At 44.3% G+C, this 26344-nt stretch overlaps 3 protein-coding genes across 4 annotated transcripts in view; 2 read left to right on the top strand and 1 right to left on the bottom strand.

The window, feature by feature from the left end:
* rspry1 (ring finger and SPRY domain containing 1) overlaps positions 1 to 1775 on the top strand; it is a 28061-nt gene extending 26286 nt beyond the window's left edge. Inside the window, exon 15 of the mRNA XM_008122324.3 lies at positions 374 to 1775. Within this exon, the coding sequence (XP_008120531.1) occupies positions 374 to 470 (97 nt within the window). The 3' untranslated portion in view covers positions 471 to 1775. The remainder of the gene's footprint in view (positions 1 to 373) is intronic.
* A 1515-nt stretch (positions 1776 to 3290) lies between these two features.
* Positions 3291 to 13636, top strand: arl2bp (ADP ribosylation factor like GTPase 2 binding protein). Of its 2 annotated transcripts, XM_008122322.3 has the most exons (7): positions 3291 to 3428; positions 4678 to 4729; positions 6144 to 6205; positions 6970 to 7076; positions 7699 to 7784; positions 8820 to 8916; positions 10888 to 13636. In XM_008122322.3, exons 2-7 carry the CDS (start codon positions 4692 to 4694, stop codon positions 10984 to 10986), a joined length of 489 nt encoding a protein of 162 aa, XP_008120529.1. In that variant the 5' UTR covers positions 3291 to 3428; positions 4678 to 4691; the 3' UTR covers positions 10987 to 13636. The 2 variants fall into 2 exon arrangements, with proteins under 2 accessions (XP_008120529.1, XP_016853574.1); XM_016998085.2 differs by lacking the exon at positions 3291 to 3428 and having other exon boundaries at positions 4678 to 4783.
* A 1523-nt stretch (positions 13637 to 15159) lies between these two features.
* pllp (plasmolipin) lies at positions 15160 to 24832 on the bottom strand. The gene is made up of 4 exons (XM_003228602.4): positions 24532 to 24832; positions 18478 to 18651; positions 16959 to 17081; positions 15160 to 15416 (listed from the first exon to the last, which is right to left on the bottom strand). Exons 1-4 carry the CDS (start codon positions 24655 to 24657, stop codon positions 15297 to 15299), a joined length of 543 nt encoding a protein of 180 aa, XP_003228650.1. The 5' UTR covers positions 24658 to 24832; the 3' UTR covers positions 15160 to 15296.
* Between the last annotated feature and the right edge of the window lie 1512 nt (positions 24833 to 26344).

Here is a 26344-nt window from a genome sequence, read left to right as displayed (position 1 = left end):
ATAAAAGCCTTGTGACTTGAAGGTTGGGTTGCTGACCTGAAGGCTGCCAGGTTCGAATCCCACCCGGGGAGAGCGCGGATGAGCTCCCTCTGTCAGCTCCAGCTCCAGGTGGGAACATGAGAGAAGCCTCCCACAAGGATGGTAAAAACATCAAAACATCCCGGCAATGTCGCCTGGGCAACGTCCTTGCAGACGGCCAATTCTCTCACTCCAGAAGCAACTCTGGTTGCTCCTGACACGAAAATAATAATAATAATAATAATAATAATAATAATAATAATAATAATAATAATAATAATAATAATAATAATAATGTGGGCCAATAACCGTTCCCATTGCGCCTTTACTGACTTGCGTCCTGCCTCCCTTGCAGTGACTTGTGCATGGAGTGTGCCTTGCAGCTGGAGACCTGCCCTTTGTGTCGGCAAGAGATCCAGACCCGGGTCCGACAGATCGCTCACATTTCATGACACGCGGTGGATGCTTTTTCTCTCCGGAGGACGTGCTGCCCCCCCCCCCCCCAATTCCACCTGGGGCCCAAAGGAAGGAGGAGGCGGCGGCGAGGAGGCCACGCAGACCAAGGCCCGGTTTGGGGCGTTTCCGTAACGGACGCAGATGGAACCCTGTCCAGTCGCACTGCTGCCTCAGAGCCGTGGAATGTCTCTTTTTAGCAGTAATGAAAGTCGGTGGTGAAGCTCGAGTGACCTGTGGTTTTGTCTCCGGCCAAAACCGCTGGAGAGTCCCATTTCCCCCCCATTTCTTCCTTTCTTCCTTCCTTTCCTTTCTGCTCCTTCCCGCTGCCTGTCGTGTCCCGAGGACTTATTTTGCACTGGAAACAAAAGTAATTCGTTCTCTCCCATCTCCCGGGAGCGTATTGGACTCTGGGAAGCCTTTTTATTTGTAGCCGACGTTCTGCATCGGAAACAAAACAAAACAAAAAAAGCGTACCAATATTTCTTGGTCGATGTAGCTTCCTTCCTGCTGGTCAGAGACCTTCTGTAATGTCCCGAGACTTGAAACACCTACATGAAGAAATCGATTTGTAAAGTTGGCACAAAGACTCTAGAAGAATCCAAAATCTTTTGATAACTTAGTGATTCCAAAGAACATTGGTTGTGTCGTTTGCTCTTTTTATTTTTGAACCGCAAAAAAAAGAAAGAAAGAAAAAGAGAGAGATATTTTGATTTGCAGCGTTTCCAGTTCCTTCGGTTTTGGTCCCTCCATATTTTTTGTTGTTGTTGTGAAAAGAAAAAAACGAATTTTCAGGAGGAATTCTCGCCATTGCAGTGCCCGGCTGGAGCGATATGTTTGATATTCTCAGTGTTTTTAAGGTACCATCGATCATTGTGCTTTTTTAAAAAAGAAATTCAGTATCTGTTCTTGCAAATCCTGTACATTTCGAAACAAAGGTTGAGATCTATAGATCTCCAAATCTGGCAAAGAACACAAACGTGTTTAATATTGTTTTTGGAAGAAATACATGTTTGTTTGTTTTTTGAAAAAGTAAGGCGGCTTATGTCAGTGAAACTCCCGTTTGGGTCAAACTGGATGTAACAGATTTAAAATTATATTTGGATGCTGTTGGAGACGAATTGCATTGGAGCTTCCTATTGGATTGTGGAATACTAGAGCTTCCAATGATCTCTTGCTGTATACAAGGCTGTGTACGCGCAGTTTAAAATCCCATGGAAATGCACACAACGCATTGAACCCTTGTGTAAAATCTCAAGATTTTTTTTTAAGCGTACACCTACGTACATAAAACCTTTTCCGAATTTCCGATCTCGTTCCTTGCTCATCGCTCCACAAAGTTAAAACATCCCCAAACTATAGCAGTTTGATCCCACTTCCAACAATGGGATTATAGGTTGTCGAAGGCTTTCATGGCCGGAATCACTGGGTTGCGGTGAGTGACTCATGTTCCAAAAGCAGCATTCTCTCCTGACGTTTCTCCCACATCTACGGCAGGCATCCTCAGCCTCAGGCCCTTTCCTTTTCCCCCTCAGCCGCTTAAGCGGCTGAGGGGGAAAAGGAAGGGGCCTGAGGCTGAGGATGCCTGCCGTAGATGTGGGCGAAACGTCAGGAGAGAATGCTTCCGGAGCCCGGAAAACACACAACAACCTCGGCAAGTGTTGAATGTTGTCATCGGCCTCCTCGATTAGCACCAAACGGCCTCGCAGCTTCGAAATCAGGGCCCGCTTACACCTCCCCGGCAAAGGAATTCCCTCAAGCAGGAAGCAGCCAGGCTTTGAAGCTGCCAGGCCATTCCGTATCAACTTGTGCATTACGGCTTAAGCCACGAGGCCACTATCAACATAACGCGCCGTGTTGTTTTGCGAAGCAAAGCCGTGGTGGCCGAGACACGTTTGCAATATTGCTGAACTGAACACACTTGTTAAGCCGTTAAGCTGTTTTATCATTAGCAGATTGTTGTTGAATATACGTGTAAAGCAAATGGCACAGATTTCAACTGTCTCTTCCAAAACTATAACTCCCAGGGTTCTGTAGTAGTTAAAAGTGGTGTCAAACTGTGTTAATTCTACAGGGCAGATGCACAGCAATAAGGATTAGGTTCCCAGTGTTATTATTATTATTAAATCAGTTGTAATAAGATTTGTAGCTTAAGGCATGTATATATATATGTGTATATGTGTGTGTATGTATATATATATATATCTCTACACACACACACGTGTTCGTATGTGTATATGTGTGTACTCACACATATTAATATTAATATTTTGTAATACAATATAATACTAATAATACAATATATTTATTATATGTTTGTATATGTGTGTATATACACACACATATTAATATTAATACTATTTTGTAATACAATGTAATACTAATAATACAATTTAATATATGTTTGTATGTATATATGTGTGTATATATATATATATACATACACATATTAATATTAATACTATTTTGTAATACAATATACTAATACAATATAATCATATTAATTATATATTATATATTACATGTAATATTAATATTACAATATATAGATATAGTACAATATGGTAATTTATAATATAATACTGTATGTAAATTAAATTTATAAGCCGCTCTGAGTCCCCTTCGGGGTGAGAAGGGCGGGATATAAATGTAATAAATAAATAAGTAAATAATAAATAAATAAATATCCCTATGTCTCCCAAGAGCAAAGCAAACCAGGCAGACAAGGAGGGACCGCCCCCTCTCCTTCCTGATTGGTCCGCATTCCCTCCCGTGCCCGCTCATTGGCCAGAGGAGAAAGCTCCCGCCTTAGCCACGGATTGGCTCTCTCTGCCCACCGGATGCCGGAAGTAGCGGTTGCCTAGGCGACGGGAAGGAAAGGCGGAGGAAGACGGAGGTGGAAGGCCTTTCGGTGGGACTCTATGGAGAAGGCCGAGGAGGCGGGCTGCCAGTCTGCGGTGAGCGAGGGGCCTCGCGGGGAGGCGGGCCGGGCAAGAGGGCACCAGCAAAGCCCTCCAGGAAGGTGGCCAGCCAGCCAGAGATAGGATAGGCGTCATGTCTGTCTATATATGCAGTAGAGTCTCACGTATCCAACATAAACGGGCCAGTAGAACGCTGTATAAGCGAATATGTTGGATAATAAGGAGGGATTAAGGAAAAGCCTATTAAACATCAAATTACATTACGATTTTTACAAATTAAGCACCAAAACATCATGTTTTACAACAAATTTGACAGAAAAGACAGTGCAATACACAGCAATGTTATGTCGTACAGTATTTACAAATATAGCACCAGAACATCACAATATATTGAATAGATTGACTACAAAAACATTGATTACTAAAAGGCAGACAGTGTTGGATAACCCAGAATGTTGGACAAGCGAATGTTGGATAAGTGCGACTCACACACACACACACATACACACACAATATAGAATCCTAGAGTTAGAAGGGATCCCAAGGCCACTCTGAAAGAAGGCGCCATCAGAGCCCTCTAGGCAGATAGCCAGCCAGCCATAGTTATGATAGATTTTTAAAATATAATTGTTATATATTTAAACACACACACAGACGAGATATTATAGATCTGGAAAAGACCCCAAGGAGCCATCCAGCCCAACCCTCATCATAATAATAATAATAATAATAATAATAATAACAATAATACTTTATTTATACCCCACCACCATCTCCCCACGGGGACTCGGGGCGGCTCACATTGTTACAAAAGTAACAACACAAATACATTAGCACAATATACACAGGTTAAAACACAATAACGTAATAAAAGTTAAAACAAAAGTTAATACAACAGTAATATCAAACAACCACCAATACAATTCAGTCAAACTTCATAGGTGGGGGGACTGCTGCAACAATATAAAGATAGTTTGGTTACCATGCAAGAAGCCACCATCAAAGCCTTCCAGAGAGATGGCCAGGCAGCCATAGTTATGATAAATTATATATATACTATACTATATACATACATGCACACATGACAGATACCATAAATCTGGAAGAGACCCCCAAGAGTCACCCAGTCCAACCCTCTTATACCATGCAAGAGACCATCTAAGCCTTCCAGATGGATGGCCAGCGAGCCATAAACATGATAAACTATATATATCTACACACACACATATACACACATGCACACATATGTGACATCATAGATATCACTGCTTGCTTCATCCCACAGGTGACAGAGCTGCGATGGAGGCGATAGAAGAAGAAAACTTTGCGGTGTCCATGTAAGTCCAGCTCCGCTTCTCCAAGTCTCTTGGTAGCAGAACAACAGATGCAATGTGAGATATTAGCACTTAAGGATGGACAGTAGCCTGTTAAGTGATTAATGTGTATTTCAGTGCATCTTATTTATGCCTGATCCCATTTTGGATGTGGTATTGGCATTGAATGCATGTAATTCGACTCTCTTTGACTGTGATGAATGTGTTCAGCGCTACCGAAACTGTTGCCATCCTTGTCATTGGCGGCTAGATGGCAGTAGATGGCAATAAGGTCTTAAGCTGTAAGGAGCTCATTTAAGAATTATATTGGTAGTAAATTCTTCCTTATTTATCATAGCATTCACTTGCTTTTATTCCGATTTAAAGGGAATGGAAACTAGATGAAAGCTCAAAATCTCAGCCATTGCTTTCACAGCAAAGATATAACTTGATTCCATTCTGGGGATCAGGCTTGATATGGCTGAGTAGGTAAAACAGGTAAAGGTTTTCCCCTGACATGAAGTCCAGTTGTGTCCAACTCTGGGGGTTGGTGCTTGTCTCTATTTCTAAGCTGAAGAGCAGGCATTGTCCGTAGACAGACACCTCCAAATTCATGTGGCCACAGGCATGACTGCATGGAGCGCTGCTACCTTCCCGCTGGAGCAGTACCTATTGATCTACTCACATTTGCATGTTTTCGAACTGCTAGGTTGGCAGAAGCTGGGGCTAACAACGGATGCTCACTCTGCTCCCCAGATTCGAACCTGTGATTTTATTGCGTTACTGTTTGTATTGATGTAATACTGTTTTGGGCTTTCCCCAGTGTAATCCTCCCCAAGTCCTTCAGGAGATGGAACGGGATATAAATAAAGTTTTATTGTTAGTTTTATTATAAAGTGATGTTCACCTTTCCTTACATTATCCAAAGCATTTTTTTTTTGAAAATTTAAAACAGCACAATTTGGGGGCAGTTTTGCCGCCAGACCATGTATACATCCCTCAAATTGTGTGCCATAGGATCAAGTGTTTCCCACACTCTGGTCTTCCAGGTATTTTGGACTTCAGTTCCCAGAATTCCTGATCATTGACGAGGATAGCGGAGGCTTGTGGGGTTTGGAGTCTAAACACTAAGTCTAATTCTAAGACTAATTCTGTTGTGTTTTATTGTTTTATGTAGTTATGTTTTTAATTGATTTTTCTGTGTTTTAACTTGTGTTGTTGAGCTTGTCCCCACATGAGTTACCTCGAGTCCCTTCGGGGAAATGGAGGTGGGATACAAAAATAAAGTTGCCATTATTATTATTATTATTATTATTATTATTATTATTATTTAACATCTAGACAATTCGAGTTTGGGACTAACTGCTCTAGAGGGTGGTAATGTGCATTTTGCCTCCCATGGAAACCAAAATCCGATTTGCCTTCCTCTCTACTTTAGCTCTTCGCCTTCTGATGCTGAATTCGATGCTGTTGTTGGATATTTGGAAGACATCATCATGGGTAAGTTCTGCTCTAGATAACGCTAGCCCATAAGACCCACACTAAGCAAGTGTTCCCCTCATTGTCAGGTGATAGTATAAAACTATAGTAAACCAGCATAAGGTGTGATGCGGAATAATGGACTAGGAAACGAGGACCGAGTCAGCTCTGGAAAGCCACTGGGATGGCATTGGGTAAGTCTCACTCTCACCATCTCAGAGAAGTGCTCATATTAAGAACTTAGGATTTGCCCCAGTGTCTTGATAAGTGTATTGAGCAGCAAGCTAAATAATACTACTACTACTAATAATAATAATAATAATAATAATAATAATAATATATTCATAAAATAACAATATATTATTATTAATAATATGATATATTCATAATAACATTACATTAATTAATATGATATAATAATTCAAAATAATTCAAAATAATTGAAATTAAAGGGAGCTCACTCGTAAAAAGCAATTTTAACTATTTTTTCATTTCGTGTCTTTGAGGCGGGAAGTCTATTTTAATCTTCTATTATTATTTTGATTACGCTATGCAATATTCTTTTTGTTCCTGGCCTCCGTCTTGTTTTTGACTATGGCAGGAAAGCTCATTCCCCTCGGGGGCTCGGCCCGCTCGCCAGAAATGCCTGCAGCTGTGCTGCTGTCACGGCTGACGCGGGGCCACCGTGTCCTGGACGGCAGGCCGATGACCAGCGCGCCCATGAATGCGGCCACTGTCTTCCAGCTCAATGGGAACACTGAGCCCCAACTGTTTTGTGATTGCAGATGATGACTTCCAGCTCATACAAAGAAACTTCATGGACAAATACTACCAAGAGTTTGATGATACGGAGGAAAATAAGCTAATCTACACTCCCATTTTTAATGAATATGTAAGTGTGTGCGTGTGTTTGGCTTTGGGTTTGATCGTCTTTTCTGCCCACGTTGGTGAACGTTGTCTTTGCCGTCCTTTGAGGGCAAGAAGATACCATAGAACCTCAACTTATATTATTATTATTAACTTTATTTATACCTTGCCTTTCTCCCTCGGGGACTCAAGTTGGTTAACAATCCCACTCTTAGTCAAGCTTTAAAAGACCAATACAAAAGTTAAAAAACAATGAAATAGCAACAGTGTGGTAAAACCAGATTAAAATTCAATAACTCCACTTAAAACGGCCTTTACTGTAGTTTTGAAAACACTTCACACCTCTTTATCTCCTTTCTCAAGAGCCCATAACTTGGAGATAATGAGCCAAAATGAAAACCGAATTATTACCCTGAAGCCACATTTTATTCTACATATTTAGTTGGTAAATATAAGAAGTGCAGATATAATATTTATTGTGTGTGGTTTGGAAATATCCTTCAGCTGTTGGAGAGCCAGTTAGCATTTCCAAATGTGTATAATGCACTGTTTTTCCCGGCCCTCTCCCAACACAATGACGATGGCTAAAGTATTGTTCCTTTTCTCCTCTCAATCTGCAAATGATAATGCAAAGTTCCTCCTTTCAGATCTGCCTGGTGGAAAAGTATATTGAAGAGAAGCTCTTGGACAGGATTCCTGGCTTCAGCATGTCTGCGTTCACCTTGTCCTTACAGTAAGTTGGAGGCTTCCTTTTGGGTTTGCTGCTCATCTGCATTCTTCTCTATGTCTTTTTAAAATTGTTAATGTTCCTTTATTGCAATCAAAGAAATAACTATTACAAAGCCAGAACCAAACCACACGCAGTAATAAAACAAATACTAAATGGGAAAAAACCCAAATATATTGAAATAACTTCCAATTTATACCTACTAAAAGTATATAACGATATATCATTTCAAACACAACTTGTATAATTAAAAAGATTATTTGCAAATCAATGTGCTGGACGTGGTTGATATAATATTTTGTATTTATTTTATTTTATGTTTATATAGTTTACAGTATTTTATATTACGTGGTTGACATAATATTTTGGTAACCCCGTAATTTTCAGTAAACGATGTATGTAAAAGAAGAAATGCAGGGATTATTATTTTTTTTCCAGTAGGCTTTTTCCAGTTTAGATTGTGGTCCTGCTAAAATTCTACCCAGTTAGTAAAAGTTTAGGAGACAGTTCCAATTTTCAGATCGGCAACCAGAGTTGCCTTTTGTATCCATCTGCTCTAGTTAATCTAGATTCGAAAGAGCTATCCAAGGTACTGAACCTATAAGGCCTGTCGTGAGTTCACCACTCCATTGAGGCCCCATCTACACTGCCATTATACTGCAGATTGAAGTGGATTATATGGCAGTGTGGACTCATATAATCAAGTTCAATGCAGTTCAGTCTGCATTATATGAGGGCCATGGATCAAGATGTGAAGGGAATTCTCTCTCTGCCCCAGAAGGAGTTTGGAGGCTCCTTTGGAGGCTTTTAAACAGAGGCTGGATGGCCATCTGTCGAGGGTGCTTTGAAGACGATTTTCTTGCTTCTTGGCAGAATGGGGTTGGACTGGATGGCCCACGAGGTCTCTTCCAACCCTAGGATTCTATATAATGCGGTTGGAACAGTGAAGATGAACAAACCCACCCCCTGCCCCCCTCTTTGCCCTTTACAAACCTGAAGTGCCTTTGCTTGTTTATAATGGGGTCAATTTCTCACTTGCAGGCAGCACAAGGACGAAATAGCCGGGGATATTTTTGACATGCTTCTCACATTCACAGACTTTCTGGCCTTTAAAGAAATGTTTCTGGATTACAGAGCTGTAAGTACCTGAAACTCTGCACATTTTTCAGATTTTGTTACGTAGAGTCATTTAGCGCAAGGGTGGATAGAACCTTCCCATGGGCCAAATAAGGGCAATTTGTGTGTACGAGAGAGAGTTTTATGCCCTTGTGTTAATGTCCAAAACACCTGGAGGGCCAAAGCTTGCCCATTCCTGGAATAGAGAGACGGGCAGGCAAAGAGAACAATGTAGGAAGGGCTTTCCCTACCTGCAACCTGTCTGATTTCCTTGATGAGGACTATAGGCTTGTACAGGATGTGGTTGACTTCTAACCGTTAGCTGATCTGGAGCAAAGGCTGGAAGTGTGTTCATGCACTTTGGAGGACAGGGGCCGTGCCAGGGTCATGCCCTTTGCCCTTCCCGTTCCTTCTGGCTTTGGAGAGAGTGGCGGCTGGGATCCTGCGGCTCCTTCTTCCCTTTCCTTGGCGATTCTTTGCGTCGGCAGCGGGTGCCAGGCTCGGTGCGGAATGCCTTGCCCACAGCTTGCAGGGCATGAAAGCTCAAGTGTTTGCAAAGAACATTCCTGTTGTTTAGAGAGGCAGGAGTCGCTTGGATCCCATCCTACTTTGTCCGATCATTTCTCTATCTTGAACTCATGAGAGAAGCTTTATGAAGATATATTTTAATCATGGTGTCTAAACAACAACTCCAACATTTTCAGAATGGCATAGATTGCTTACATTTGACCACGAAAGGGCTATTTATCTGACCAAGCTTACATTTTCAAAACTATTACGGCCCTTCAGTTTCAAAGTATGCCGACAGCTGTGATTGATGTCAGATACTCAGACATGCCCTTGGCTCTTTGTTTGTGTGTTTGTGGAGCCCCTGAAATTGAGGATTTGACTCACTACTTGTTTCCTGCTCTTTATATACTGAGCCAAGAGCGTTGTTGTTATTGTTATTACGTTGTCAAAGGCTTTCAAGGCCTGAATCACTGGGTTACTGTGAGTTTTATGGGCTGGATGATGATGATAATGATGATGATGGTGATGATGATGATGATAAAGGTTCGACTTTTGATTTTGTGATACGAAATCCAGCATATATATCTCGTTTGCTGTGTCATACTATGTCTTTGTGTCAATAATAATAACTTTATATACCCCTCTATCTCCTCGAGAGGACCCAGGGCGGTTTCCAACATGTGTGCAAAAACAATCAATTGTCAAAACAACATACAACAATTTGAAACAGCAAACATAATAAACACATCACAACAAGGCAAAACCATTCAGTTAAAATAGACATAGTTACAGTCAGAACATTTCATTGCGGGATTGGGAACCAGTAGTCAGGGTGAGGTTGACATAGTATGACCACATTCCAAAGGCATTCTCTCCTGATGTTTCACCCACATCTGTGGCAGGCGTGTTCAGAGGATGTGAGGTCTGTTGGAAACTAGGCAAGGGGGGTTTATATATATACCTGTGGAATGATATCCAGGGAGGGAGAAAGAACTCTTGCCTTTGGAGGCATGTGTGAATGCTGCAATTAATCACCTTGATTAGCACTGAAAAGCCTGGCTTCTTCCTTCCTGGGGGAATCCTTTCTTGGGAGGTGTTAGCTGGCCCTGATTATTTCGTGCCTGGAACTCCCATTTTCAGAATGTTGTTCTGTATTTTCTGCCCTGATTTTAGGGTTTTTTAACACCTCCCAACAAAAGTTTCCCCCAGGCTGGAATCAGGAATAATAATGAGCTACGAAAATACCTCTAATACCCCACGCCCTTGGGAAGAGCCCGATATTCAGAGCCGGATCCCAGGCACCTAGACCTAAAGTGCATGTGCTGTCTTATTATGTACATGTAAATGTAATACTGTAATAACAACAACAATGACAATAATTTGTTTCTTCTGTATGTGAAAAGCCCATGGCCGAAGGATGAAATCAAAACGGCATGGAGAGGCACCAAAACATTCAGGAATTGTTTCTCTTGTCTCCTCCTAGGAAAAGGAAGGCCGGGGCCTGGACTTGAGCGGGGGGTTGGTGGTGACGCCCCTGAGCCGGCCTCCCGTGCCCCCCGCCCCGAACATCCTGCGGCGCTAGGCTTGGCTCCCCAGCAGAACCGACTTCCTTCCGGACTTTCCGGACCTTCCCGGTGCTTGAAAATCAGGCAGCAAAAGAGCTGAGTCCCGGACCTTACGGTTACAAACCTGACGGCACCTTGGCACAGCTCCTTCCCTTGGGACCCCGTGTTTCCCCCAGTGTCGTGAGCAGCGTCACGTCTGCCCTGTTCGAATGGCGGCCTCGGAGGATCCGGACTTCTGCCGGGACACGGGTCCAACTGGATTTTGTACACTAGTAAATACAACTGTATTATGTGGGGGTTGCTGAGTTGTTTGTTTGTAAAACAAGGCAGCTGCCAATCCCTGGCGCTTCTTCAGGGCACAGCTTCCATGGATACTTAAGTGGGAACTCACTTTACTGCAGAGTGTCTACGAACTCTCAGAACCATGTCAGGCCTGGCAAAAAAAAAAACATGCCACGTTTTGATTTGTATGAGTGCGACACAAATTCACGTTTTGCACAGACATGTTTGAGCAACCGTGAACGTGTACCCAAACCTGGCTATGATTCTCTTTTAATTGGAATGGAATGACCTTCCCCTGAAGTTCAGACATCTCCACGTCACTCCAGAAACACCTCACACCTTGTAGTGTCTGCACCACTTTATCCTCTTGTCATGGACCACATTTTCTCAGTGGTGTGGCCTGAAATCGGAAGCATGGGTGGCTCACAAGCATTCAGAAATGAGATTCCACTTTTCTATATAGCATTACAGAACCCCTGGTTCCTTTAATGCTAGTTGATCTGAAGATAAACAATGAGAGCAGTTCCCGGCATTGCAAACTGAATGCAGTCTAAAACATCCTGAGCTGAGCGCATCCTCAAGAGGCAAAATTCTTGTTCTTTCCCCAAAGCAATGGCCATTAAAGTGGGACAATTGTGTCCCGAGTAAATGCAGTTTATGCAGATTGATGGCATTGAACTAGATTATATGGCAGTGTAGACTCATATAAATCCATTCTGCATTATGTGAGTCTACGCCGATCATTGTAATGCAGTCCCAGAATGCAGATTTAACTACATTGAACTGGGTTGTATGGCAGTGCAGACGCATATAAATCCAGTTGAAGCTGCATTATAGGTGTCTAAGCCATTCATTATAATGCAGTCCCAGAATGCAGATTTCACTACATTGAACTGAGTTATATGGCAGTGTAGACTCATATAAATCCAATTCAAGATGTATTATATATATATATTTTCATATCAGGAGTGACTTGAGGAACTGCAAGTCGCTTCTGGTGTGGGCGAATTGGTCGTCTGCAAGGACGTTGCCCAGATGTTTTGATGTTTTACCATCCTTGTGGGAGGCTTCCCTCATGTCCCCGCATGGGGAACTGGAGCTGACAGAGGGAGCTCATCCGTGCTCTCCCTCCCCAGGTTAGAGTCGAACTGGCCACCTTCAGGTCAGCAACCCAACCTTCAAGTCAGCAGTCCCGCCGGCACAAGGGTTTAACCCACTGCACCACCGGGGGCTCCAGTCTGCATTATATGAGTCTGTGCTGATCATTATAATAAAGTTCCAGAATGCAGATGAACTGCATTTTACATGGCAGTGTAGACTCACATAAATCCCTTTTAGTCTGCATCATATGAGTCTACACTGACCAATATAATGCAGTTCAAACTGCATTGTGCCGCAGTGTAAATAAATGGGGCCTAAAAATGCTTCTGAGCTCCAAAGTTTCATCAATATTGTAAGTAAACTTTTATTACAGCCAAGGAACCGAGGGGTTCTATACTTCAAACTTCAAAAATAATTTTAAAAACCATTATAAAATCGAATTGTTTACAAATTTAAAATCTAGGCTGAAGACCACATACAAGTACTATTGAAACCCAGCTCAACCCACAGGATCTAAGCATCATCAATATTGAGATTTTCAAAGGTTTAGTTTAGTTTTTTTGTTTAAATCATACATTTCCTGCCCCTATTAAGACTCGGCTATACCCAAAAGCGCACAATAAAAGAAAAGCCAAGGTGATTCGTTCTGTTAGTGGAGCTTTTAAACGTTACATCTCTCTAAACAAAGATAATCGGGTGCTGTTGTTGTTGGTTGTTTGCAATGTTTGCTGCAAACATTTTACCGTCATGAGTGATACGCAGCGATCTAGAAGTCCTTGGTTTGGAATAAATGTTGTCAAGCGTTCTTTAAAATTGGGAGTTTGATGTTCGCTGTTGTTTGGGTGTTGTTCTTTCAGAGTTGTGTTTTTCGGGCTCTAGAAGCACTCTCTCCTGATGTTTCGCCCACCTCTACGGCAGGCATCCTCAGCCTCAGTCCCTTTCCTTTTCCCCCCCTCAGCCGCTTAAGCCTGAGGCTGAGGATGCCTGCCGTAGAGGTGGGCGAAACGTCAGGAGAGAGTGCTGCTTCCGGAACATAGTCATACAGCCCGGAAAACAAACCCATTGTTTTTCTTACACTTTGTGGCCGTCGTTCATTCAAGACTCCTTATGCCTATAAATGAAAGACTTGTCGGTGTTGACGTTGGCAAGGGCGGTTGTGTGTTTTGAGACACGGCGGAAATTATTTAGCAACAGTATTTGTTTTGGTGTCGTTCGAAATCCAATCTTGGCCCTTCATTATTACTTTTTTACCTGCAGATGATGAATAAAGGCTGACGTGCGTAACCAGGTGTCCCTTTTGCCTGAAATTCCTGTTTAATTGCAAAATTATTATTACCATATTTCTTCCATTGTAAGATGCCACTGATTGTAAGAGGCAACCTAATTTACTATTATTATTATTATTATTATTATTATTAGAAACACAACAAGATGAGTGCACAGCAGCCACTGCTGGCTGTTGGATCACATTATTATTATTATTATTATTATTATTATTATTATTATTATTATTATTATTATTATTATTATTAGAAACACCAGAAGATGAGTCCACAGCAGACACTCTGCTGGCTGTTGTACTGGATCACACGCCAGACACTTCCCACTTTATTATTATTATTATTATTATTATTATTATTATTATTATTATTATTATTATTGGGTTGCTGTGAGTTTTCCAGCCTGTCTGGACATATTCCAGAAGCATTCTCTCCTGACGTTTCACCCACATCTATGGCAGGCGAATTGAGAAATTAGGTTTGTGATAGATTGGCCTGTCCATTACGGCATAATTATTTCAGAAAGTGATCTTGAGAAATCTCGCCGAACCCACTCTGAGGCTTCTTGGGATGCATGGTGGGCTTTTCCAAGGAAAATACTAGAGACGTGTATAAATCGTTAAGGAAAACGTGGGACTGATAGTATATGGAGAACACATTAGTCATTTATCCAGACTTGGCAAAAGAAACATGGAGAGATCAGGAATCTCTGCGCCCGATAACCTGATGCCTAAATGGTGCCGAAATAAGATTCACGCGGAGCTTTCTTTCTACAATAGGACTATACAAAGAGGGTAAAATAATACACAGCTAGGTACACCTTGTCAGTATTTAGCAACCCATCGTGCCTGCATCCCAATGAGAGTTCCCAAACCGTAAATGTTTTGAGGATGCGGGCACCCAGGGATCCCCTTGTGCTTCACATGATATAATCCCCCTCTCCAAACAAACCCCGGAAAAGGCCTTTGACAAGGGTGAGAGATTTAGATTTTCCTTTATTTAAAACCAAACTTATTTTTTAGACAGAATAAAACGCTTGCTCCGTCCTTGTACCAGAAGCATCCCTGCTGCGGAGTTAATCATCGCCGTGCATTATTTACACAAGAGTTGCAAGGGGCTTACATAGAGGGGAGCTGCTGGGTTTGCTGGGCTTTTAGCAGATTTAGTTCGGGGTGAGATGTGCGAAGCTTGCGCGTTCCTGGAGAGAGGCAGCCACATCATCCACGCTTGGCCTTCTGAACCTTTCAAGCGTCACAGAGCACATGTCCATGCGGGTGCAAGCATGATGCGCCCGCATCAATGGGAAGATATTGTCATTCCTTGGAACCATTCCTGAAACACAGCAGTCGCCACTACTTGGTTTGCGCATACATTTCCATCACTGCCATCCATGGCGTGAGTTCTTGAAACGTAAGAAACCTCCTCCATCGGAGAGCGCTGTGTTTAGTAAGACGCTGGTATTTTGAGCTGTGTTTTTTCAGGCTGATGCTTTTGCAAACCAACCCTGGGTCGTCCCAGGCTATCGGGTGGTTAGAACAGCACGCGTAGTGCGCAGCAGGGCGAAAGCCGGGACGGAGGAGGAGGAGGAGCGAGGAAGGGCAAAGCACCCAAAGGCCACGGCCACATGCCACTGAGCCACGTTGATGCAAAAGGACCCACAGTTTTCAGGCGTGATTGGGCACCGGCGTTTGGCCGCCAGCCGCGCCGCTCCCGTATCCTTTCCATGCGCGGATGCTGAGGCAGGCGCTCACGGCGTAGCTGATCATCACCAGGCTGGCAAAGAACTGCGGGGAGAAGGAGAAGAAGGAAGGGCCATGAGTAAGCCAGGAAATATTCCTATTATCACGAGTCTAATGCTGTGGAACAGATGCAATAAATCAGTACTGAGTAATAAATCATGTGTTCGAAGCCTGGGCCGGATTGAGATCCCAACCATTGATAATAGCCCAGCTCGCTGTTGACCTAAGCAGCTCAAAAAAAGTCAATGAAAGAGAAAACTCCGAGGTCAAGATGGGAAGTCAACCAATATATTTTTTTTCTTTCTTTTTCTCTCTCTCTGGTTTTCTCTCTTCACCTATTTTCAGAACCCTTTCACCCCCCCCCTCACTTTCCTATCAATATATTGTTCCACCACTTTCGATGTATTATGTTTCTTTACAAAATAAAAAAATAATGAGCCCCCCAAAAAAGAAAAACAGTTGCATCTGTCAAGTAGGAAATTTAGGTACCGCTTTATGCAGGAAGGCTAATTTAACTAATTTACGACATGTTTCGAAGTTATGTTTCTTTACAAAATAAAAAAATAATGAGCCCCCCCCCAAAAAAGAAAAACAGTTGCATCTGTCAAGTAGGAAATTTAGGTACCGCTTTATGCAGGGAGGCTAATTTAACTAATTTACGACATTATGTTTCGAAATTATGTTTCTTTACACACACAAAAAAATAATGAGCCAAAAAAAGAAAAACAGTTGCATCTGTCGAGTAGGAAATTTAGGTACCGCTTTATGCAGGAAGGCTAATTTAACTAATTTACGACATGTTTCGAAGTTATGTTTCTTTACAAAATAAAAAAAATAATGAGCCCAAAAAAAAAGAAAAACAGTTGCATTTGTCAAGTAGGAAATTTAGGTACTGCTTTATGCAGGGAGGCTAATTTAACTAATTTACGACACCGTAAAAATGTCCAGCAGCGTGTGGAAAGGAATGAGAAAGTGTTGCCATCAAGGATTCGGTGTCACAAGTGGACGATGAAGCGGGATCTGGGCAAGACTTCCCCAACTGGGAGGCCCCCAAAAACCTGAAAAGGCGATTGTGGGGCTGCATGTGGTCCACACTATCCACTCAAACTTGAGGCAGACCCTCAGGAGACGGTCACTGCATGGCTCACATAACTTTGGTGTTTGACACTGGCTTAGAGAGATGGGAATTGGGCGCGAGAGAAAGGCGAGGAGGATCCAGAGCATGATGCAGCCCCAGCTGCTCTCCCGGTTTGCTGAGCATGACCTCATGGCTGGCACCGCAATGCTTTAGAGAGCAATCCCCATTGACTTTCATTACAGAGCAGGTGGCGGGGATGGGGGCGAGTGCGAGGAACACGCTGGACCGCAAACCATGCTCGAATCAAGGAAGAAAGTGGCGCATTCTTGTTTATCTACCTCCCACATTCGCGGCCTGCCTGCCTCCCGTCACCCCGCAAGCGCCAAGCTAGGCAATATCCTCATTAGGAGTGAGTGTGCGAGAAGCCAAGAAACGTGCATTCACAACTGCAAACCCACAAAGCTTCGGAACATTTGTGTCACCCACTGATTTTAGACGCCTTTGCCTACCGATGCCGAGGCTCTTCTGTTGTAGTCGGGCGAGTGCGGCCAGGAGAAGGGCTCCACGGAGGCCGCGCTCGTGAAGAAGGCCGTGGCGTACAGGACGGCCGCCGAGACGTTGAAGACGACAAGCTGGAGGAGAAAGAGGAGAAAAAAGGGTCACAAGTGAGAACGCCGAAAAGGAGCCCCTGGCCCTGATGGGAAACCCATGTTCACGCAACACCTTCCCCGCCACCTGTGCGTCTGGCTCACCTGAACTGCATAGTTATCGTCTCTCAGAAATGGACTTTTCATAATTTAATGTATTTTAAATCTGGCTGGATTTGTGTTTGGTTTTAATGGCAGATGTGTCACATCACCCGCTTCATAGGAAATCTGCTACAAAACAGGAGCTTTTTGGTTGAGTTCCAGGGCCTGGGAAGCAGGCGGCAAAGGCAGAAGAACGGTCATTGGTGACGTGTGCTTGCTCCATCCGTGTTCAACTTCTACACAAATGAGCAGCCACTGCCAGAAGGGACGGAGAGTTCCATCTCCACGGACGATCATGCCATCACCGCCCAGGCAGGGAGCTTTGCACCAAGCACAGGCACTCCCTGGTCTGTTTTGGACTTTGGGCACAAAACATGAGGCTTATTTGGCTCACAAATGTTCTAGTTCTGCTGCTGGTAGAAGCCCAACAATGAGCGCAGTGCTTCGTGTGCATGTCTTCCTGCAGAACGGGCACAGCGCAGGGGAGGAGGTGTCGTTGTGCTCCTTCGAGGCTGCGAGGAAGGGACTGGGACGTATAAACAGGGAGAACTGCTTTTCAAAACTTTGTGGATTCCAAAACGGAGACTCCGCGACAAGCTTAAGCAGAGCTTTGCAAACATGTCGCGTTGGTGACACACTTTGTGGACATGCACCCTTTTGCTAGCACATCCCAGGTGAAACCCAACTCCTTAGAATTGAATTATTTTTAATTAATTGGATTTTTAATACCAACGACTCTAACAATTCTGTTTTAATGTTTATATATTTATATGTTTATATATTGGTGTAATTATAATGTTTATATATTGTTATAATTGTACTGAAAGGCTTGCAATGTCTCTTTGCTGGAGAGAAAGGCAGGGAATAAGTAAGTAAGTAAAAGTTTATTTGTATACCGCCCTCTCTCCCGAAAGGGACTCCAATATAAAATCAGCATAAAACATTGTACAATAAAACACCGAAAACACTATAAAACGCTATAAGAATTAAAAACAAAACATAACAATTGACTAAAACAATCACATAAACAGAAGGAATATAATCACTCAATAAATAAACAAATTAATAATAATAACCATAAACATAGATAAGGACACATAAATAAATTGCAATTACAATGATAATATTATTGTTTGTTTGTTTGTTTGTTTATTTATTTATTTATATCCACGGCACACTTACACAGTACTGCAGGTAACACGGTGATGTTTGGGAGGCTCTGCCCAAAAGCCTCAGCCTTCCAAAGGTCACAATTCCCGAATGGTGCGTACGTACTCACCACGAGTGGCCAGGGGATCATGTAGAGCTTGGCCTGGAGCTTCAGGAGATACATGCCGAAGATGATGACGGTCACCAGCCAGAAGAAGATGGCCACGAACATCACCCAGCCGTAGGAAGGGTAGGGCTGGTAGTAGGTGTCCGCGATCAAGGCCCACACCAGGCAGCCCAGCACCTGCGTGGAGACAGGAAGGAGGAGGAGGAGGAGGAGAAGTCTGCTGGAAACAGGCCCATGGACACCACCCAAGGCCAACCCTATCTAGGTTCTCACAGGTTTCCACCAATGCTGGTTTTGTCAGAGAAGAAAAGGCTACAAAGGCGAGGACCCAAACTAGGTATGTGATACTAATGAAATCTGAGCATTGCAGATGAGAAAGTAGTTCAACCATGGAAGCTTGTGGCCTGAGGATCCAGAGCCACTCCAAGGCCAGTGTCTGAAAAAGGGGAGGAAGCTATAAAAGCATTATGATTTATCACCGGTGATCCTACAAAGGTCCTCATTGCTCCCGGCCATGAAAGGCAGGCTGTGCGGCCCCGAAGACGTTGCCTTCTCGCTCCAGCTCCGCCTTTCCAGCTTCAGGCCGAACAATGGCTTTCTTCTTTGCGGCTTCCAGCTCCCAACATTGATTTACTTTGCAATGCATTGTCGAAGAAACATTTGCTTTGCAATGTGTGGTGCAGAGCTTGAAAGCTAGGAAGGAAAGAGAGGTCCATGCCTTGCGAGACAACAGAAAGGGCCAAGGGAAGGTCTCCTTGCCAATTGCAAGAAGCGAATGGGAGCCCTACTACAAAAGGGAGAGTGTGATGATGATGATGATGATGATGATGATGATGATGATGATGATGATGCAGGGAAGGAAGGAGAGGTCAGTATCCTGCAAACCAACACAACCCACCATCAAAAGCAATAGGAAAGGTCGTCTTGCCGATTGCAAGAAGCAAATGGGATTTATTCATTTAGTGTCAAAAGAATTGCATAATAAATAAGTTTAAAAGTGACAAAATAAAGGAATCACAAACAGCTAAATAGTTTTAGTTTTAGACCAAAAGTGGGCAACAGCAATTGCAATTGGGAACATTGCTACAAAAGGAAGAGTTCAATAAATCAATGTAATAATAAATATAATAATAATCAACTGCTTATTTAAACAACTGCTTTCTAAGTAAGGACCAGACAATTAAACAGAAAACAACACTTTCAAACCAGGAACAGATGTTTTTTTTTCAAATTCAGTGACATTGTGTTATGAACCAGGAGAACAGGGTCTAAACCGTTTTCCTGTTTTGAGGCCCCCCCCTCCCTGGTTCCCACTGGCAGGGCCATCGCCCTCCATGAGTAATAAATCAGGACCGTCCGAGGAGTCCGGCTGAGCCAATCTGCATCTGGACACAACAACAGGGGACAATGAGCGTGGTGTCTTCTTTGGGGATGATGCCGGCCATGGCCCCAGGCGCAGGGTGAAGAATGGAGGGAGAGCCTTGCAAGACTTGACACCTGCTTCTAGGCATGATTTCAAGCATACATCATCATCATCATCATCATCATTCATTTGGGGGAGGAAAAAGTCATGTCTGCGTCTCTGCACGGGATGTGCAGACTCCTGACAGGAGTTGACCGTGCAAGACCCACCGTCCAGTCCGCTCTTGGTCCTGCGAGACCTTGGCCTGAGAGAAGGTGGAGTGTCCCTCCCTCCCTCCCTCCCTCCCTCCCTCCCTCCCTCGCTGCCCCACAAAGCCCTCTCTGTCCCTGTTTACGTCCCTCCCTAAATCCTTCTCGTGGCTGGCGTGCCCCACATGCCTGCCCGCCCCACGCAGGCCCGGCTCCCACTCCCAGCGCCACCAGCCAGGCCGCGAGGCTGCACCGGAGGCCGGACAAAAAAGCCCGGCCGAGTGGCCACCAAGGGACATCGGGTGGCCCTCACCTAGGCACGGGCGGACTTGGGCTTCAACTCCCACCGTCCCTAACAGCCAATGTGTTTAATTCTGCGCCTAGGCAACGCCTGGATGAGAAAACACCTGGAAACCCAATGTTTGCAAAGGGCAGGAGGAAAGTCTGAGATTCGGCCCGGTGCTTTGAGCATCGGAGACCAGGGTTCAACTCCTTTCTCGGCCACGGAGACCCACCGGGGGACCCGGGTCAAGGCACACTCTCTCAGCCTCAGGAGAAGGCAAAGGCAGAGACGTCTTCGGGACTCCTCTTGCCAAAAACACCCCGTTGACGCTTACGTCAGAAATCCCATCAAGGCGCAAGACAGGACACAACAGGAAGTCAACGTCCACCTTGTCGGGGAGTCATTCCACTCCGGACGGATCCACAGGAATGTCATCAGGACAGGATGTCACAAATAGCACGGCTTCTCCTTACTGTTTGTCTAACCTCATCCTCCAGAAGATCAGGCCTAGCAGCATTTCCTACTTTGTTCATGTTCATGGTTGCCTCCTTTCTGTTGATATTGTCCACATGTGCCAGTGAACATCTCCCAAGCAGAGGATGCCTCCAGGCAATAGAAGCCAGGCTACTTCTATGCAGATACCCTCACTGATTGACTTTGCAGCTTCATGGCTACGCAATGCTAATCAAGCTTGGCCATTCGCAGTGGGCCAGGCTGTGGCGCAGCTGGTTAGTATCTAGCTGCAATAAATCACTACTGACCGAGAGGTCATGGGATCGAAGCCGGGTCAGATTGAGCTCCCGACTGTCAATAGCCTAACTCGCTGCCCTCCTAAGCAGCTCGAAAAACAGTTGCATCTGTTGAGTAGAACATTCTGTTTATTTATTTATTTGTTACAATATTTATATCCCGTTCTTCTCACCCAACAGGGGACTCAGGGCGGCTTACAATAAAACACATATATAAAAATTGTACAATACACTATAAATCAATTAAAAAATTATTAACTTACATCGGACATTCATAAAACGCATTATAAAAGGTACTGCTTTATGTAGGGAGGCTAACTTAACTTAATTTATGACACCATAAAAATGCCAGCAGTGCGCATAAAGGAATGAGGAAGTACTCCATCAAGGACTTGGTGTCACAAGTGGACGGTGAAGCGGCAGCTCCCCCTGTGGCCAGAATTGAGCATGCCCTCATGAAGCCGGAAGCTGGAAAATGTTAAATTGCCTCTGTGTCCCACCCTGGACATTATTCCACAAGTATAGATACACTCCACTTGCCCCATTTCCATCAGGCCTCTGAAGATGTCATTAGCCAGAGATGCAGGCAAAACGTCAGGAGAGAATGCTGCTGGAACATGGCTGTATAGCCCAAAAAACTTACAGCAACCCAGTTTCCTACTGAGTTTGCAAAACAAGAAAGTAACAAAGGAAAAGTCCGCTCCGGTCTTCCAATAATGGGCCGAGGCATCAAGCGGAGCCATGCACGGTGCGCCCAGGACAAAAGCGCCATTGAGCCCCGGCCTCAGCACCCATCTGCAAGGAATGAGGCCGCATCAGGATGGCTGGACACAAGGCTCAACGGGATGCGGAATGAAGGCAGTCTAATACCACTTGACCTGCTCCATGCTGTGGAACTGTCGCTCGGTGAAGCACTGGCCATCTTGCAAGCTCTTGTAAGACTAGAAGTCCCATCACTCCACTGAATCGAGCCATGGCCGTGGCGTCAAACAGGATTAATTCCACAATGTAGACGCTTCCCATGATCCAATCCAAGTTGTGAGGTCTGGGGGATTCCAGTTGTTATGGAGTGAATCTCTTCCATTCATCCAAGGTGCACATTCGCAAGGTGAATGTATCCTGCTTCTCACCTTCCACATCTGGATGGAGAGCTCAAGCGGATTAAAACCCAGAACGGTTTCATTGCGGTACTGCAATTAGGCCACATAGCGCCATTAAAGTTTGGATTAAGACCCAAAACGGATTCATTGCTGCGCTGCAATTAGGATGGATAGGGCCATTCAAGTTCGGACTGAAACCCGGAATGGATTCATTGCCATGTTGCAATTAGACTGATTAAATTAAAGTTCGGATTAAAGCCTGGAACAGATTTATTACCACAGTGCAATTCAAATGGATAGTGCAACTAAAGTTCAGATTAAAACCAGGAATGGATTCATTGCCATATTGCAATTAGGCTGGATTCAATTAAAGTTCGGATTAAAACCTGGAACAGATTTATTGCCACAATGCAATTGAGCTGGATAGTGCTATTAAAGTTCAGATTAAAAGCAGGAACGGATTCATTGCCACAGTGCAATTAAACTGGATAGTGCAACTAAAGTTTGGATTAAAACCCAAAACGGATTCATCACTGCTCTGCAATTAGAATTGATAGTGCCATTAAAGTTTGGATTGAAACCCAGAACGGATTCAATGCCGCACTGCTATGGGAACCATGAGCCGCTGCTCAAAGCCAAGAGGAATCAGCCAGTAATGCTTTCAATGAGTGCGCGGAGGCCCATGCTCGCCCTGATGTGCCCACACCTGCGCCTTTTGTTCCTTTTGTCCCTCTTATGAACAGAAGCCAATCATGATGATCCGCCAGAGCAAAAGGTTTGGCAGCACCAGACTGTCCCAGGTATTGACCTCAGGTGAGCCAGGACAGGTGTGTGGGAAGCGGATTCAGGTCGTAATGGGAGGAATTTAGTACACGGCACTGCACTCCCACAACGGTGTGGACATCGCACATGCACGTGCTGTTTTTCGCCAGATCTCTTTAGGAATCTCTAGATCAGCTCTAGAGTTGACGAGGCGGATGGATTAATTTAATTAGGTAGGAATGATAAATCAAGGAGGCCGGGGTTGCTTAAAGGTTGCAAGACTTTGCTCTTAATTACTTGTCACTAATTAGGTGGGTTCAGTTTAATTAGGAGGGTGGATTCAGTCTAGAAAGCCGTGGTTGCACAAAGCTTGCAAGGCTTAGCTCTAAATGACTTACTCCAGGCTCAAGACGGGATTATTTCACAGCGGAGACGGACCTCCCCAAATTACGAATCCCATTCAGCCCTTAAACAGGGATGATGAGCCTCTTGGCCTTCCAAGGATGAATCAGTGGGGTATAAATAATAATACTGTAATAGTAATAATAATAATAATAATAATAATAATCACAATAATAATATTGTCCACTGTGGAATCAACGCAGGCTTGGCCCCACTTGAATTGCCACGGCTCCCCAAGGCTGGGCATGGATGGCAGAAGCTGTTGGCCCCACCTTCTGCCAACCTAGCACTTTGAAAACATGCCAATGTGAGTAGATCAATAGGTACGGCTCCGGTGGGAAGGTAATGGCGCTCCATGCAGCCGTGCCAGTGGCCACATGGCCTTGGAGGTGTCTATGGACAACGCCGGCTCTTCGGCTTAGAAATGGAGATGAGCCCCAACCCCCAGAGTTGGACGGGACTGGAATTAAGGTCAGGGAAAAACCTTTATCTTATTCATGTTGTGAGCCTCTACCCGAGTTCCTTGGAAAGATGGGGCGGGGTATAAATAAAGTTGTTTATTGTTACTATTATTATTCGATACATAACAAGATGAGTACACAGCAAACAAGATCACAATGCTGGCTGTTGTACTGGATCAGATGTCAGACACTTCCCAAGTTTCTAGGACGTATTATTATTATTATTATTATTATTATTATTAGATATACAACAAGTTGAGTACACAGCAAACCAGATCACTATGCTGGCTATTGTGTTGGATCAAACGTTGGACACTTCCCAAGTTTCTAGGACTTACTATTATCATCATCATCATCATCATCATCATCATCATCATCATTATATACACAACAAGATGAGTACACAGCAAACAAGATCACTATGCTGGCTCTTGTACACATCGGACATTTCCCAAGTGCCTAGGACTTATTATGATTATTGGATACAGTTAGTGTGGGAATGAAGCCCCTGTTGCCCTCCTCCAAGGAGCTCTCCTCCACCTTTCATGAATCCATCCTGCAATTGAGGCCAGTGCAGCCCTTGGGTCAAGTCTCCCCGCCTTCTCCCCCTTTGGGTTCCCATTGACCTTTTCCTTGAGTTGGAAAGTTCTGTAAGTCCTACTCTCCCTGTTGACCAAGGAGTTACTCACGATTTCCACCACCATGAGGGCCCCAAAGATGGACCGCAGGAACTGGAGGTCGAAGGCGGAGGTCCCGGGGGAGGCAGCCGGGGCAGGGGTGCTGCTCCTGGTGCTGACCTTGGTCTGGAAGTCCATCCTGGCTCTGGCCGCTGGGGTCCCCCAAGGCGGGACCTTAGGTGAGGAGACCCTCTGTGCTTGGACGCCCAGGGACCCCCGGGAGGAGGGAGAGGAGATGCCTAGGGAGCCTCCACGGTGCCTGCCTCCCCACAAGTGCCAGGGGATGGAAGGGAGGAGGAGGAGGAGGAGGAATGGGAGGAAGGACGGAGAAGAAGAAAGCAGCGGCCAGGCCAGTCCCCTGGCCTCGCCTTTCTTGGCCTTCCCTGCCCACCTTAACCCTCTCCCGCCTTCATTCAGGCCAAGAGAAAAAGACAAGGATGCTTCCACACTATTAAGAGAAAGGCACCTTTGGTACCACTTTGAACACGTTTGAATGGTTTTGAGCTGGGCATTTTTAGAATACTAGTTTGCTGTGAGTTTCAGCCTGTCGGGCCATGTTCCAGCAGCATTCTCTCCTGGTGTTTCACCTGCACCTGTGGCTCATGGCATCTTCAGAGGTTATGTTATTATTACAGTAGAGTCTCACTCAGAGCCTCCGGTGGCCTAGGGGATAAAAGCCTTGTGACTTGAAGGTTGGGTTGCTGACCTGAAGGCTGCCAGGTTCGAATCCCACCCAGGGAGAGCGCGGATGAGCTCCCTCTGTCAGCTCCAGCTCCATGCGGGGACATGAGAGAAGCCTCCCACAAGGATGGTAAAACATCAAAACATCTGGGCAAAGTCCCCTGGGCAACGTCCTTGCAGACAGCCAATTCTCTTACTCCAGAAGCAACTCTGGTTGCTCCTGACACAAAAAAAAAGTAGAGTCTCACTTATCCAACATAAATGGGATGGCAGAACGTTGGATAAGCGAAAACGTTGGATAATAAGGAGGAATTACGGAAAAGCCTGCTAAATGCCAAATTATGATTTTACAAATTAAGCACCAAAACATCATGTTTTACAACAAATTGACAGAAAGGAGCAGTTCAATACACAGTAACGTTATGTAGTAATTATACAGTAATTATTGTATTTAGCACTAAAACATCTCAATGTATTGAAAACATTGATTACAAATAAAGATAGAATTGCATAAAATGAACACAGTTAAATCTGTGAAAAGTTCTGCCCTTTGATGCCTAGAGAAACGGCTGTGGATCCGGGCGGGAGGTATCTCACAACCTCTGAGGATGCCTGCCATAGATGTGGGCGAAACGTCAGGAGAGAATGCTTCTGGAACACGGCCAGACAGCCCAGAAAACACAACTCTGCAATCCTGCTCTTCCACTGCGAGAGGAGACAGAGAGAGAGCGCCACCTTGTGTCCTTTGGCTGCATCTACTTTGTAGAGCCTAGTTTCCCGCAGCCACAAAAACAAAGTTTCTGGAGTCAGGATGGCACGACTCAGCAGGAAATAACCCTTTCACACCAGGAACAGAACATTATTTACATTTTGTTACATGGTGCTGTCTATTGTGTGTAGGTACCCTTTGCTTCACCATTTGAGGAGTTTGCCCAAAGCAGACCCTCCTTAAGGTAACTTTAGAAGGATAAAGAATGTGTCAAACCATATGCACATGCAGGACACGTGGAGATGCAGCCTTACTCCATCCCATGATGATGATAATAATAATAACAACAATAATAATAATAAATTATAATATCAATAATAGATACATACCCTGTTTCCCCTAAAATAAGACATCCTCAGAAAATAAGACCTAGTA

This window comes from Anolis carolinensis, unplaced genomic scaffold (assembly GCF_035594765.1).
Source record: "Anolis carolinensis isolate JA03-04 unplaced genomic scaffold, rAnoCar3.1.pri scaffold_9, whole genome shotgun sequence".
Lineage (NCBI taxonomy): Eukaryota > Metazoa > Chordata > Lepidosauria > Squamata > Dactyloidae > Anolis > Anolis carolinensis.
This window is presented reverse-complemented; position numbering and strand designations above follow the sequence as displayed.

Excerpts from the sequence above, each read along its gene's own strand:
- arl2bp (XM_008122322.3), top strand. The coding sequence starts at position 4,692 with ATGGAGGCGATAGAAGAAGAAAACTTTGCGGTGTCCAT. Across the intron at positions 6,206-6,969 it reads TTTGGAAGACATCATCATGG|ATGATGACTTCCAGCTCATA; the intron begins GTAAGTTCTGCT and ends TTGTGATTGCAG. Across the intron at positions 8,917-10,887 it reads TGTTTCTGGATTACAGAGCT|GAAAAGGAAGGCCGGGGCCT; the intron begins GTAAGTACCTGA and ends GTCTCCTCCTAG.
- pllp (XM_003228602.4), bottom strand. The coding sequence starts at position 24,657 with ATGGACTTCCAGACCAAGGTCAGCACCAGGAGCAGCACCCCTGCCCCG. Across the intron at positions 18,652-24,531 it reads CCCTCATGGTGGTGGAAATC|GTGCTGGGCTGCCTGGTGTG; the intron begins GTGAGTAACTCC and ends GTCTCCACGCAG. Across the intron at positions 17,082-18,477 it reads TGATCCCCTGGCCACTCGTG|CTTGTCGTCTTCAACGTCTC; the intron begins GTGAGTACGTAC and ends TTTCTCCTCCAG.